Source organism: Serinus canaria, chromosome 17 (assembly GCF_022539315.1).
Source record: "Serinus canaria isolate serCan28SL12 chromosome 17, serCan2020, whole genome shotgun sequence".
Lineage (NCBI taxonomy): Eukaryota > Metazoa > Chordata > Aves > Passeriformes > Fringillidae > Serinus > Serinus canaria.
The window spans coordinates 3,058,453-3,073,921 of NC_066330.1; the positions used below are offsets into that span (position 1 = coordinate 3,058,453).

General features: G+C 50.1%; 1 protein-coding gene across 3 annotated transcripts in view; it reads right to left on the reverse strand.

Annotated features, from left to right (window-relative positions):
• The window catches only part of COL5A1 (collagen type V alpha 1 chain), a 133,088-nt gene extending 124,546 nt beyond the window's left edge, over positions 1-8,542 (reverse strand). For all 3 annotated transcript variants that reach the window (XM_050981073.1, XM_050981072.1, XM_050981070.1), the window contains exon 1: positions 8,122-8,542. In XM_050981073.1, the coding sequence (XP_050837030.1) occupies positions 8,122-8,221 (100 nt within the window). In that variant the 5' untranslated portion in view covers positions 8,222-8,542. The remainder of the gene's footprint in view (positions 1-8,121) is intronic.
• Between the last annotated feature and the right edge of the window lie 6,927 nt (positions 8,543-15,469).

The window sequence follows — 15,469 nt, forward strand, 5'->3', positions numbered from 1 at the left end:
ATCTGCCTCAATCTCCTGTCAGCTGGCAGATCCCTGCCTGCATCCAGCTGTGCATCTGCAGCCAGGGCCAGGGAATCCTTTCAGGATAAATCAAGCAAAAATTGCTTCCTGGGCTCAGCTTTTCACCAAACTGCTCCAAGGCCCAAACCCCTCTCCAAGAGCTCCACCCTGGCTCTGAGAGCTGAGGACAGGTGATCCTGGCTGAGCAGAAGGAATTCCCAGGTGGATCTGGAGGAATTGTTTCCATCTAGGTGCCAGTGGCTGGACAGGAGAGCCAGAGCTGCACAAGGCCTCCCCAGGGCAGGGGCTGGCTTGCCAAGCCCAGCAGAGCCCAGCTTCTCCAGAGCATCCCCTGGGTGTTCCCAGCAGAGCCCAACTGCTCCAGAGCATCCCCTGGATGTTCCCAGGGAAATCCAGCTTCTCCAGAGCATCCCCTGGATGTTCCCAGGAGAGCCCAACTCCTCCAGAGCATCCCCTGGATGTTCCCAGCACAGCCCAACTCCTCCAGAGCATCCCCTGGATGTTCCCAGGGAAATCCAGCTTCTCCAGAGCATCCCCTGGGTGTTCCCAGCAGAACCCAACTCCTCCAGAGCATCCCCTGGATGTTCCCAGCAGAGCCCAACTCCTCCAGAGCATCCCCTGGATGTTCCCAGGAGAATCCAGCTTCTCCAGAGCATCCCCTGGACATTCCCAGGGAGCCCAACTCCTCCAGAGCATCCCCTGGATGTTCCCAGGAGAATCCAACTCCTCCAGAGCATCCCCTGGGTGTTCCCAGGAGAATCCAGCTTCTCCAGAGCCTCCCCTGGACATTCCCAGCAGAGCCCAACTCCTCCAGAGCATCCCCTGGATGTTCCCAGCAGAGCCCAACTCCTCCATAGCATCCCCTGGATATTCCCAGAGAGCAGAACTCCTCTAGAGCATCCCCTGGGTGTTCCCAGGAGAGCCCAACTCCTCCAGAGCATCCCCTGGGTGTTCCCAGCAGAGCCCAACTCCTCCAGAGCATCCCCTGGGTGTTCCCAGCAGAACCCAACTCCTCCAGAGCATCCCCTGGGTGTTCCCAGCAGAGCCCAACTCCTCCAGAGCATCCCCTGGATGTTCCAGTGCAGCTCCAGCTGCCAGAGCCCAGCTCCAGCCCCTACTCAGAAGGTTTGGAGTGGATATTGGGAAGGAATTCCTGGCGTTTTGAGGTGCTGGGACACTCCAGCAGACCCCAGCCAAGATTTCCTCTGGCTTTCCCTGTGCCACCTCTCCTGGAAGCTCCTTTTTCTCTCCCTTTTCCCACTCCTCCTGAGCAGAATGACACTTGTGTTCACTGTGACTCATCTCCTTGACCTTTCTATTCCCTTTTAATGGTGCAGGCTGGGAAGAAGGGCACCCAAACAATGCCTGCATTATCCAGCTGGTGAACCACAGCCCTCGGAGCAGCTCTCTCCCCTGCAGCACACACAGTAGGTATCTCATTCCAGCACATCCAGCACGGGGGGGAAAAAATAAAATAAAATCCCACAAACTCACTGCTGAATTCCTGGCTGAGAGCTGAAGGAGCTGCAGCAAAAAAATCCCAGTGGAAGAGGCTGCAGGAGGATGAGAGATCCTGGGAAACTGGCAGTGTCATCTCCAGGAATTCGGCTGCAGTGAATTCTTACTCCAGCATTGTCTTGGAAACAAAAAAAGGGGGTGGAGGGAGGAAAAGCAGAGGAGGAGAGGCCAGCCAGGCTCAAGAGCTCGGGCTCCTTGCTGAATTTCCTCAGCAGCTCCAGCTGACAGGCACAAGGAGCACAAAATCCAGGCCCTAAATGTGACAGTGACCAGCAGGGACGCCCGCAGTGACCTCTCCTCTCCCACTCAGCTCCTTCCTGAGCACTGCAAACTCCCCTCCTCTGCAAGATGGAGCAGAAAGAGAAGGGAAAAAACCGATCTTGGAGGAGTTTGGTGAAAAGCTGAGCCCAGGAAGGACTTTTTGTTTGATTTATCCTGAAAGGGTTCCCCTGACCCTGGCTGCAGATGCACAGCTGGATGCAGGCGGGGATCTGCCAGCTGATAGGAGATTAAGGCAGATATCTGTTAATAATTAGTCTGAGAAATCAATTGAATAATAAATGGATAAAACAGAAATTGAAGGTAAATCATTTCAGTGTTCATCGAGCTGAAGGAGAAGAGGCCACTGAACATCCAGCACATCCTTCTTGAGGAAAACAGCTCCAAATTTCCTCTACAGATCTAATTCCAAATATTCTGAGAGTGGCCAACAGAACAGCAGAGTGGTCTGGGTGTAACCTGTGAAAAACCTGTCCAAACTGAAATACAAAATCCAAATAAACTCCTGGATTTGCTGGGTGAGGAGCACTAGGGATACCCAACAGGGAAAAAATATCCCAAGGAAGAAAAGTGGTTTTAAAGTAAAAAAAAAATCATTATTAAAGATGAATTCCAGTTCATCACCATCCAGCACATCCCCCTTCCATTTGCACCCCAACAAGGGATTTTTTTTTCATAAACTTAAGGATTTTTTGTGGCTGCCCAAGTGATCTCCTACTCCAAATTTCCTTTCTAGATCTAATTCTAAATATTCTGAAAGTAGCCAACAGAACAGAAGAGTGGTCTGGGTATAACCTATAAATACCTGTCCAAATCTAAGCCAAAATCCAAATAAACTCCTGGATTTGCTGGGTGAGGAGCACTGGTGTTGCCCCACAGGAAAAAAAAATATCCCAAGGAGGAAAAGCATTTTTAAGGTGGAAAGCTTTTTAAGGTGAAAGAATCAATGCCCAACACAACCTGAGGCACAGGGATGGAAAGAGACTCCTGGGGCTGCTGGAAAACCCAGATTCCATTGGCACATCAGCAATAAAATCCTGTTCAAGCAACCCCCGGGGCCAGGCTGCCCCCAGGGCTGCAGAGCAGCCCCCAGGCCATGGGAAACCCAGGGCTTTGCCTGAGGGCTGGCACAAATCCCACAGCAGAGCTCAGGGATGAGCCCTGATGCAGCTTTTCCACTCCCCAAACTCTCCTTTTTCTCTCAGGCTCATGACACAAACTCAGAGAAAAAAACCTCTGCTGTAAATATATTAACACAGCTTTCCTCCTTTTAAAAAATGACATCTCGTCATTGTGAGAGCTTCCAGATGATGTTAAGAATCCTCTTGGCTTCTGGAAAGAAGGGAAAAAAAAAAAAAAAAAAAAAAAAAAGAGAGCCCAGACTTGGAGCAACCGACCTCAAAAATGCCTTTTGTGTAGTTCCTTCATTTATTTATTTTAGTTCCACACATTTTCCAGACACGTCCACAGAGAAACCACGACATCATTTGGATGCTCCAGCCAGTGCTAGGCTGAATTTCAGGAGCCCTGGGATTTGCCAACAGTAACCAGTGGTTAATTATACCCCGTTGCCAACCCAATTTTTTCCACATAACATTAGATTCCGACAAAATGTTTCCATTCTTTCATGTCTCAACCTTTTTTTTTTTTTAATTTTTTTTTTATTATTTTGTTCCCCTGGTTTTGCTCATTCTTCCCGTCCCCGGTGTTGCTTTGTTTCACACAAAGGTTTTATTGTGTTTGGAAGGACTGAAAACTCAGTCCCAATCACATCAAATTTAGTAGGAAGAGTAAAATATTTGATACAAAGTGAGGCCAGGCTGGAAGTGAAGAAACTTCTCCCAAGGAAGAGAGGAAGGAAAAGGAAAGGGAATTCACTTTATTTCCCAGAGAATTCCTCTCACTTTAACCAGCACTTCCCATTTACCAAAATCTGGAAATTACAAACTGACCCCCATGCCCAAACAATATTTAATACTTAATACAATATTTAATATTTAATACTCTGCCATACCATATTTTACACTCTTTATGCAATTTTTTATACTTTTCTCTGCCAAATGATCCATTTCCTAGAACATCCTGGGGATCAAACTCCAGCTAAACTCAGCAGGCAAAAGGAGAGGTGGGTAAGTAAAAATCAGAGGGGATGAAATCCCAGATTTATCCTGGTTTCCCTGTCCTGGGGGCTGCTCACTTGAAAGTGAATTCCCACGAGAGCAGAGCACCAGCTCCAAATGGAGCTGCCCTGACCAAGGGTCTCAGAGCCCCTTCAAGTGTTGAAAACAAAATTTGTGAGGGGTTTTGGATGAGGGAATGGCTTTAAAGTGACAGAAGGAAGGTTTGCAGTGGATATTGGGAAGGAATTCCTGGCTGTGAGGGTGAGGAGGCCCTGGCACAGCTGTGGCTGCCCCTGGATCCTTGAAGTGTCCAAGGCCAGGTTTGAAAGGGCCACAAAGCCCCTAAATGTCCATGAAAGCATTCCCAGCTCTCTGCTTCCGGCAGGTTTCCACATTTCCACAGGGACTGCCATCCCTCCATCCATCCATCCATCCATCCATCCATCCATCCATCCATCCATCCATCCATGGATCCATCCATCCATCCATCCATCCATCCATCCATCCATCCATCCATCATCCATCCATCCATCCATCCCCATCCATCCATCCATCCATCCATCCATCCATCCATCCATCCAGCCGTCCGTCCAGTCCCATCCCTCCATCCATCCCTCCATCCATCCAGCCAGCCATCCATCCATCCATCCCATCCAGCCACCCAGCCATCAGCCACCATCCATCCATCCAGCCATCCATCCATCCATCCATCCATCCATCCATCCATCCATCCATCCCTCCATCCATCCATCCATCCCTCCCTCCATCCATCCATCCATCCATCCATCATCCATCCATGCCATCCATCCATCCATCCATCCATCATCCCTCCCTCCTCCATCCGTCCATCCAGCCGTCCGTCCGTCCGTCCATCCATCCATCCATCCATCCATCCATCCATCCACCCATCCATCCATCCATCCATCCATCCAGTCCATCCCTCCGTCCATCCATCCATCCATCATCCATCCCTCCATCCATCCATCCATCCATCCATCCATCCATCCATCCATCCCTCCATCCCTCCCTCCATCCATCCATCCATCCATCCATCCATCCATCCATCCATCCATCCATCCCATCCCTCCCTCCCTCCGTCCGTCCGTCCCGTCCTCCGTCCGTCCATCCATCAGCCTCCATCCATCCATCCATCCATCCATCCATCCATCCATCCATCCATCCATCCATCCATCCATCATCCCTCCCTCCATCCATCCATCCCTCCACCCCCCACCACCAGCTCCCAGCAGCTCCAGGACTCAGGACCCCCCACAGGAAGTGGTTCCTGAGGGAATGACGGCCCAGCTGTCCCTGCCCAGCAGACAAACCCTCGCAGTGCAGAGCAGTTTCCTGGAAAGCTCTCCCAGATCTTTCCTGCACTCCAGACTAAACTCCAAACATCTCTGGGCATGTCCCACAGCAATTCCTCGGGTTGGGAATCAAACCTAACTCAAAGCAGGTGAGGATGCAGATCCTGCCCTGGGGACAGGGGGACAGGGATGGGCAGGGGTGGGAGGCAGCTTTGACATTGTTATTTCCCTGTTATTTGCTGGAAATCCTCTGGAAATGGGGTTTGAATGGGATTTGGAATGGGGTTGGAAATGGGATTTGGAAATGGGATTTGAAATGGGAATGGGATTCCTCCCACTCCCAAATTTAAGGAATTCCCTGAAATCAGGGAATGCTCAGCAGGAGTTTTCCTCCTACGCCTGGAAGAACAGGACAAGACCTCTGCTGTCCCCTCTGCTGTCCCCTCTGCTGTCCCCTGGCCAGGCTGGTCCCACAGCTGGGTGTTTTATTAAATTCCAGATTCCCACTGCAGCCTGGCAGGGCATTGACAGCCTGATCCAGCTTTTACAGGGGAAATTGGAACTGCCACCCATTCCAGGCTTACAAAGTCAGATTTCTTCTTGTAAAACAATACCAACACTTTTGATTGGCAAAGTATGGAAATAAACCTCTCTTTTAACTGGCTGGATAAAGATTTTTTTTAGCTCGTTTAGGTGACTGGGGAAGAGCCAAGGTAACAGGATACAACATAATTTCCAGCATTTTTATTTTAGTTTGGATCCTCATTACTCTTCGCCACCAAAGGAAATTGCTGCGTCCAAAAAGGTTTCACCCAGAAACCCGATTTGGTTTTTACAGGGATTTGTAAGAGCAGAGAGGGGTTCCAGCTCTGTCTGTGGGTTTGATTTTGGTGTGACATCATCTGTGCAAATATGGGAAAATCTGAGCTGGATGGGCAGCGGTGGGAGGCAGCTTTGACATTGTCATTTCCCTGTTATTTGCTGGAAATCCTCTGTGCCAGGTGCCATCCCACAGATTACAGGGAAATTTCACCTCTCCACACAGAGAAACCGACTATCCTGAAACTCAAACACGCTCTGAGCTGCGATAAAACCACAGACAACGTGGAAAAAATGTTTAAAAAAGAAAAAAAATCCATCAAGACCATTAGTCAATGCCATCAGCAGCCGCGGTCTGGCTCCTCCCTCACCCAAATGATTTGATGTCCTATTAGGCGGCTCATTAGGAAAACTCAAAGCCTTTCACCACAAGAGTCATTCCTCAGAGCTGCACGCTGGCCCCACAAAAGCTCCCAGCCCTCCCCTGCCCCGGCAGCTGCCCCCAAAAGCTGGTTCCAAAGTCACCTGGGAACCCCCAAAAGCAGTTTGGGGTTTTCTGAAGGATGAGCACAGGCAGGGAGTGCCTGAGGATGCTCCGGGAGCGTTCCAGCCCCGGCACAGGCACGAGTGAGAGGAACAAATTGTTGGTTTTTTTTCTTTGAAACAGAGCGGTCTGGTGATAATTCAATTTTCAGCTGACACAAAGTACCCGAGCAGGCGGCCTGACAAGAGGAGCTGGTGGCATTCCAGCCCTCCAACATCCCCAAACTCGGGGATCTCCCACCGGCCCCTCATTCCCCTGCAGGGATCTTCAGGACATTTTATTCATTGAGTTTTCCACCCTGCTCAGCCTCCACCAGCAAAGCCCAAATGGAAGCATTCCTCCAACGCCCACCTCTTCTTCCTTAAGGTCATTTGAAGAGGCCAGAAATGAAAATAATTGGCAATCCCGCTGCTTTGACACAGAGAATCCCACTGCTCTTGGTGCTGCTAACACTCAAACAAACCCTGCAGCAAACACCGAGCTCGGGCAGGGAGGCTGAATCCCAGACAGCCCAGCTCTTCAGGGCACTTCTCGGCTTCTCAAGTTACCCCCAAGAACTCGAGTTTTAACTTTGCAGATTTCAAAACTCGGCTCGGCCAACAAGTCCTGCCCTGAAATCCAACACAAACAGAGCTCGGCAGCGCCGATGCCTCCGAGTGTCCGCCACAAACCGGGAAAAAGCTCTGCAAACACCCAAAAACTCCTCCGGCACCCCCACCAAATCTCCCTCCGCCCCTGGCATTTCCCAGAAGGCAGAAATTTGGGAAAGCGAAGCTCTGGAAACAAAACTGCACGGCCCCAAAGGGAGGCAGAAATGTGTTCAGTCCCTCTTCTGCACCATTAGGAGAGGGGAGGGGGGAGAAAAAAAATGACATTCCAGTGGTTTTCTGTGCTGCTGCACATCTGGAAGCTCCGAACTTCCTCCTGCTGCACTCAACCCCGGTTTTAGGGAGAAACCCTGCGGGATTGGGGTTGGGGAGGGGGCAGCGAGCTTTGGGGTCCCCGGGCTGCTCCAAAGCTTTTGTGTGCAGAGCTTTGATGCGCGGAGGGAGAGCGGATTCCTGCGGGACACAAAAACTTTCTGCTCCTCAAGGAGGAGGAACTACGCAAGCCCGGAGGTTTCCAGGGGACTAAATATACATTCACGTATATAACCAGAAAGAAGCAGAGCCTGCAGAAACTCATCCCCGACTTTTCCTCCGGAAAAAGCAGCCCGGCAAGAGGCGGCTCTTGCTCCAAGGAAGGCGAATAAAGAATTGTTTTAAGTTTTTTCCCCTTTTACGGGCCCCCTGACAAATGGCATTCAGAGACTCGGGCAGCTGAAGGAGGTTGGGTGGGTTTTGTTGGGTGGTTTTTCCTTCTTTTTTTTTATTCTATTTTTTTTTTTCTTTTTTGCCGGAATGCACAGGGAGAAGGAAAGCCAAGAGGTTTTTGCCCCGCACCAAATCCCCCCTTTCTCCCACTCCCCCAGGACCCCGCGGCTTTGGGGGGACTCGGGGACCCCCCTTACCTGCCCGGCCGAGGGACAGGGCACCCAAGAGCAGCAGCGCAGCGGGCACCGAGCAGCTCCGTATCCAACTGCGCCTTTTCCACCGCGTGTGCGTATCCATGCTCCCCAAAAAACAAACGGGCCACCAGCTCGGGACAGCTCGAAGGAAGGATGAAAAAAAAAAAATAAAATAAAATAAAAATTACAAAAAACCACCAATCCAAGCTGTCTCTAGAAGCGCAGAGCAGGCGCTCAGCCCCCCCGGCAGCCCCCCCCGGGGAGCAGCCCTTTATAAAGCCATGGGGCGGGCGGAGGGTGCGGGGGCTCCGCCGCGCTCAGCTCCGGCCCTGCCTGCTCCTCCCGGGCTGCCGGAAAACTTTTCCCTTCTCTCTCTCTCTCTCTCTCTCTCTTTTTTTTTTTTCCCCCTTCTTTTAAACCCGAGCAGGAGTTTGTCAATCTCGGAGCAGCGCAGCAAATCAGGGCCGGGCGGAGCGGCCGCCCCCGCCATGTCCCGGCCCCTAAATGAGAATTTTTTTCCCTCATTTTTTTCCTGGTTTTTTCCCCCCCGCTGGAATAGCTGCAGACGGAGTTTTTCCGCCTCTTGCTCCGTCTCCTCGCTTTTCCCTGCGGGTTTTTTTTTTTGGGGGGGATGTGTCCTTGTTGGAGCCCTGGAAATTGAGAATTTTAGATTTTCTGTGCTGACCCCCAAGGGAGCCCTGAGGAGGAGGAGGAGGCTTCCAAAATGGAATGACAGAACTGAGATTGGGATTAAAAAGTTTGAGTAAAAGTGTGTAATAACACATGGTAGAAAACTTAAAGTTTTAGAATATATATATTCCATATATAGAATAAAAAGGTTTAGAATTTATAGGTTTATAGAATATAGAAAACTTAAAGTTTTAGAATAGAGGATAGAGATTATGATTATAAAGTTTGAGTAGAGGTGTGTAATATCACATGGCTGAAAACTTAGAGTTTAGAATATATATATTCTATATATAAAATATAAAAATTTAGAATATAGTTTTAGAATATATAAGTTTATGACATAGAAAATTTATAGAATATAGAAAATTTAAAGTTATAGAATATAGCATAGAGATTGTGATTATAAAGTGTCTATCACATGGTAGAAAACAAAGTTTTAGAATATTCTATATATAGAATATAAAGTTTTAGAATATATAAATTTATAGAATATAAAACATTTAAAGTTATAGAATATAGTATAGAGATTGTGATTATAAAGTTTGAGTAGAGGTGTGTAATATCACATGGTAGAAAACTTAAAGCTTTAGAATATAAATATTCCATATATGAATATAAAGATTTAGAATATAGTTTTAGAATATATAAGTTTATGGAATATAGAAAACTTAAAATTATAGAATATAGTATAGGGATTGTGATTATAAAGTTTGAGATTATAGAATACAGAAAACTTAAAGATATAGAATGTATTGTAGAGATTGTGATTATAAAGTTTGAGTAGGAGTGTGAAATATCACATGGTAGAAAACTTAGAGTTTAGAATATACATATATTCTATATATAAAATATAATGTTTTTAATATAGTTTTATAATATATAAATTCATAGAATATAGAAAACATAAAGTTATGGACTATAGTAATAAATAGAAGGCAAAATGGAAGTTTTGGGGTGAAAGCCAAATCTTCTTCACCCTCTTCTTCATGAGTTTGGGTGATATTGTGGAACTGGATAAAAATCCCCACTGCAGGCCACGAGTGGTCGGTTATTGGGTTAAAAGGAAAGATAATTAAATTGTCATTTCCCAATTAGACAGTTTATCCTTAAAAGACCTCGCAGAGAGAGAGAGACAGCTCTGGGGTTTGGCTTGTTAGAAAGAAGTGCTGCAGAACTCAGGGTTTGCAGATAAAAACCAATCTGAAACACCATCTGACACATTTAATCCCGACCTTGGCAGGAAAATAAACCAAGGATCCCCCTCCCCTCAGCTGCCCAGGGAGAGGGAATGGCTGGGGCAGGAGCTTGGGCTGGGAGAACAGGGCCAGGTCCTGGTGCCAGGGGATGGTCCCAGCCCCAGAGCTCAGTGATGCTGCTCAGGGTGGGATCCTGGATCCCTGGGGGTCCCTTCCAGCTCAGGATGTTCTGTAATTCCATCAGGTGGGGGGTGGGAAGTGCAAGGATTTGGCACAAAGAGGTGTGTGTGCACGGGGGAAAAGTGGGAAGGGAACCCCCTGGATAGGTGGGAATTGGGGTGGAAAGATCCTCTGGGAGGGAAGGGATGGAAGGGACAGAGAGCTGCTGGTCCTGGGGCTCTTTCTGTCCCTGTCACTCAGTCCCCACCCTTCCCACAGCAGTGACAGCTGATAAACCACACTGCTAAAACACCAACTCTCAATTCTGGCACTGCAATGTCAGAACAAGATTGGAACTGGATCATCTTCAAGGTTCCTTCCCACCCAAGCTTTTCTCTAATTCTATAAAAAAAAAAATAAAAGCTCCAGTTCCTTTGCTGTCCCAGGAGAGGACAGATCACACTGCACAGCTGGGTGGCCCACAATGCTGCAGACCCCTCTACAAAACAAAAACCTGATTAAACACAGACCAGAGAAGGAAAAAAACAACAAAATCCAGCCCTTTCCCTTAAATAAATGCCTTGAAGATGCTTGCTGCTATCAACTCTCTGTCAGGGCCAGCAAGGACCTGAACATCACGGATGTCACATCCAGGTGACAGTCCCAGCTCCTTTGGAGCTCATTTTCCCAGAGCACTGATGTCCCCTGGGCCACACCAGAGCGTCCCAACCCTCTCCACTCTCCCTGCACAGCAGCAGAATTAAGGCCCTCACCATCCACAGGGAACAAACACTTCCATGAGCTGAATTCCCACCCTCTGCCCAGCCTGGACTCCAGTTCCTCTGGGGGTTTGGTCACCCAGCACTCAAGGAAGGACACGAAGGACATGAAGGACATGAAGGACAATGCAGGTGTTTGGGGTGGCTCATCCTGCCCCTAGTTTCGGCTGAGTGATGGAAGAACCTGCCCCCATGATGAGTTTTAGCCATAAACCTTTGACCTGGTGGAACGAGAGTTCCTTGGATGGATAATCAATATCAGACACACCAACCCCTAAAAGGAAAGGAGGCCAAACCCCCCGGATCAAGCAGAGGGAAAGGGATGCTCCCACTCCACTCAGGGAAGGTTTCTGAAGGATTCAGCGGGAAGAGCTGCAGGAAATCCCTCCCTTTGCCTTCCCCCAGCTCCCAGGCTGGCTGTGAACGGGAAAAGCTGGAGCCTGAGCCGCAGGCAGGAAGAGCTTCCCTGCTGGAAGAGCGTTTGAGCAGGCGGGGGTGCGCGGCAGAGCGCGGAGCCCCGGGGCAGGGCGGGCAGAGGCAGCGCCGCACGAGTGGGGACGGTGCCAGGGGCACTCCCGGGCACATCCCGGGCTGCAAACCCCTCCGGGCCTGCCTTTGTGAGTGCCCAGGTGACCGCAGGCTGGCAGGGACATCACAGCGTGCTGCTTCTCCAGGAGGAGCCTGCAGGTGAGATCGGCAGGGCAGCACCTGCGCAGCCCCGCAGGCACCTGTGCTGAGCACCGCGGGTGGAGCTCGGGGCTGACACTGTGCATCCTCAATCCTGCCCCAAAATATCCCAGTATCCCGGGACTGACACTGTCTATCCTCCCTCCTGCTCCAAAATATCCAGTTCCGGGACTGACACTGTGTCACTCCTCCTGCTCCAAATAATCCCAGTCATCCCGGGGACTGGACAACTGTCCATCCTCCCTCCTGCCCCAAAATATCCCAGTATCCCGGGACTGACACTGTCTGTCCTCCCTCCTGCTCCAAAATATCCCAATATTGTGGGATTGACACTGTCCTTTCTTCCTCCTGCTCCAAAATATCCCAGTATCCCAGGATTGACATTGTTCATCTTCTCTCCTGCTCCAAAATATCCTGGGATTGATACTGTCCATCCTTTCTCCTGCTCCAAAATATCCCAATATTGTGGGATTGACTCCATCCATCCCCTCTCCTGCTCCAAAATATCCCAATATTGTGGGATTGACACTGTCCTTTCTTCCTCCTGCTCCAAAATATCCCAATATCCCAGGATTGACTCCATCCATCCTCTGTCCTGCCCCAAACCACCCCAGTATTCCCAGCTGGGCCTTCCCACAGGCTCCCAGTGGCTCCATGGAGCAGGAGCTGTTCCACACCACCCTGGAGATCCTTTCTCTCCCCTCCATGTGTTCAGACTGTGAAATATCCCAGGAATTTGGGCTGGAAGCAGGGTGGTGAAAGCCCCAGCAGAGCCTGCGGGTTGCAAATCCCCTCCCTTGTCCCTTGGGTTGGAATCTGATGATCTTTAAGGTGCCTTTCTACCCAAACCATTCTCCAGTCCTGGGATTCCAAATGATCCCTGATTATGGCACCAAGGGAATCAGGATTTCCCTGGCTCTCTGGGGGGGGGGGATGATCCCATTTCTGCCACAAATTCCAGGATTCTGGACTGCCCCCTCCCTGATTTCAGCCACACAGGCAGCTCAGTGTTTGGGAAGGAGCTCCTGGATCGTCTTCTGCAGCAGTGAGGGAAAATCCCAAACCCCTGGACAGCCATCCCAGCCATTCCCTGCCCTTCCAGAGGCACTCAGCCATGGGGAGGGGGTTCCCAAAGCCCCAAAACACGGCAGAGAAGGAAATTGGAGCAGCTCAGAGCAGTGAACTCCCACACCTCCCTTCTTCCTGCTCCAGACTGACTCCAAAGATCCCAACCTGCACCTGGATCTGATGCAAAGCAGAAAACCTGGCCCAGGAGCTTCTGCTGAGCAGGAAGTCTGAGCTCCCAGTTGCTTCCCAGGTGATTTGGGAGCTTGCACAGACCTGTCTGCTCCTCCTCAGCAGCAACAGAAATGCAGAATTCAGCTCCTGGTGGCAAACTGGAAAATTCCAGCGGGCACGTGCCAAGATTTGGGAGCCAACCCTGCAGTGGGAGAGGATCAGATCAGCCGGGGGGAGCTCCAGGAGGGGTCACAGGAGCTGGGGATGTGATGGAAACCCCAAATCCCAACCCCAAATCCAAACCCCAAATCCAAACCCTAAATCCAAACCCCAAATCCCAGCCCCACATCCCAGCCCTAAACCTCAACCCCAAATCTTAACCCCAAACCCCAACCACAAATCCCAACTCCAAAGCCCAACCACAAATCCCAACCACAATTTCCAACCCCAAACTCCAACCCTAAACCTCAACCTCAAATCCCAGTCCCAAATCCCAACTCAAACCCCAACCCCAACTCCAAACCCCAAATCCCAAATCCAATCCCAAATCCCAACCCCAACCCCAAACCCCAACCCCAAAGCACAACCAAACCCCAACCCCAGCCCCAAACCCCAAACCCCAAACCCCAACCAAACCCCAACCCCAAACCCCAAACCACAACCAAACCCCAACCCCAGCCTCAAACCCCAACCCCAAACCCCAACCCAAATCCCAACCCTAAATCCCAACCCAAATCCCAACCCCAAATCCCAATCCCAACCCAAATCCCAAATCCCAACCCCAAACCCCAACCCCAACCCCAAATCCCAACCCCAAACCAAATCCCAACCCAAATCCCAACCCCAAACCAAATCCCAACCCAAATCCCAAATCCCAACCCAAATCCCAAATCCCAACCCCAATCCTAATCCCAAACCCCAAACCCCAAACCCCAGCCCCCTCCAGCAGGCAGCCAGGGCTGTGTCTGAGCAGCCAGAGGAGCTCAGCAGGGGCTGGCCCCAAACTTCTTGAAGGAACAAATTTCTTTGTGGAAATGTTTTCCTCCCAAATGCATCTTGAGCCCAGCTGGGAGGTGTTTATGGGATGGAGGAGACGGCTGTGGGCTCCCAAAAGCCAGGAAAAGGCTCAGGGGATGTAGGTAATGTAACAAAAGAGAATAATTGATCTGCTCTGAAATCATCAGCAGCACTCAGCCACTGCTGTGGGGTTTGAAAGGACTGGGATAAGTCTGAGGGAATTATTGATAACCACTCACACCCCACAGCCAGCTGGGGGGAAGAGGCTGGACTGAGGAAATAAAATCACCTGAGCTGTTGTGTAAATGATCAGGACAGGCAGCTGCTCTCAGGAATGATTTCCAATACCAGAACACCTCTATAAATGCACATTTTCCCTCCTCAGCCTCAATGCCAGCCCTCACTCCTTGCAGATTTACAAACACATCTCTGCCGTTAATTCCATTTTTATCAATTGTTCTGTGCCCAAATCCCAGCCCTGATTTATAACCCCACACCTGGAAAGGATTGCTCCCAAATTCAGCTTTAAAAAAATCGAGGATTTAGCCCTGAAGAGACATTTTGGATGGAGAGGCTTGGCAAACGAAACTCTCCATTTATCCACAGAGGAAAGCTCACATCTGGAATCCCAGAGCTCAGCACTGCCCCAAACTCAGAGCTCTGGGTGGTCTTTAATTTGAACAAGGAGCTCAGTGCATTATCCAGGCCTGCTCCCTCCCATTCCCACCCTGCAGAGCTGCAGCATTTTCCCCAAAAACCTCCCCGAAAACGCTGCTTGGAACCCCAAATCCACATTTTTCAGGGGATGCTGATGGGCAGCCCATCAGCCCATCCCAGCCCCAAGTCCCAACCCCAACCCCAAACCCCAACCCCAAATCCCAACCCCAACCCAAATCCCAACCCCAAATCCCAACCCCAACCCAAATCCCAACCCCAAACCCCAACCCCAAATCCCAACCCCAACCCAAATCCCAACCCCAAACCCCAACCCCAAATCCCAACCCCAACCCAAATCCCAACCCCAACCCAACCCAAACCCCAACCCAAATCCCAACCCCAAACCCCAACCCCCCAAATCCCAACCCCAACCCAAATCCCAACCCCAACCCAAATCCCAACCCCAAATCCCAACCCCAAATCCCAAATCCCAACCCCAAATCCCAACCCCAACCCAAATCCCAACCCAAATCCCAACCCCAACACCAGATTGCTGCAGGTTTTCAGGCAGAACAGATAATTCATGCTTCAGTTGGAACCCAGGCACCAGGAAAACATCCAACAGGCACCTCCCAAAGGGCAAGAATCAAAAGGAAAACTCTTTCAAGAGTTCAATTTCCCCCCCCCAGAAAAACCCAAACTCCCACCCCACTGAGGCTGAGCACCTGCTGGGGCTTTGCAGGAGCTGGGCAGGCAATTCTCCCAAATCCCAGCTGCTCCAGGGGGGATGGAAATGGGATTTTTTGCCATGAGGTGGCACCAGGACCAGCCCCATCCGTGGCGAGAGCAGGCAGCACAAGGTGGGGTTTGTTTTTGTGCATGTTTGGGTGGTTCACAGCTCTGTTGGAGAGAGGAAATAGCTTTATA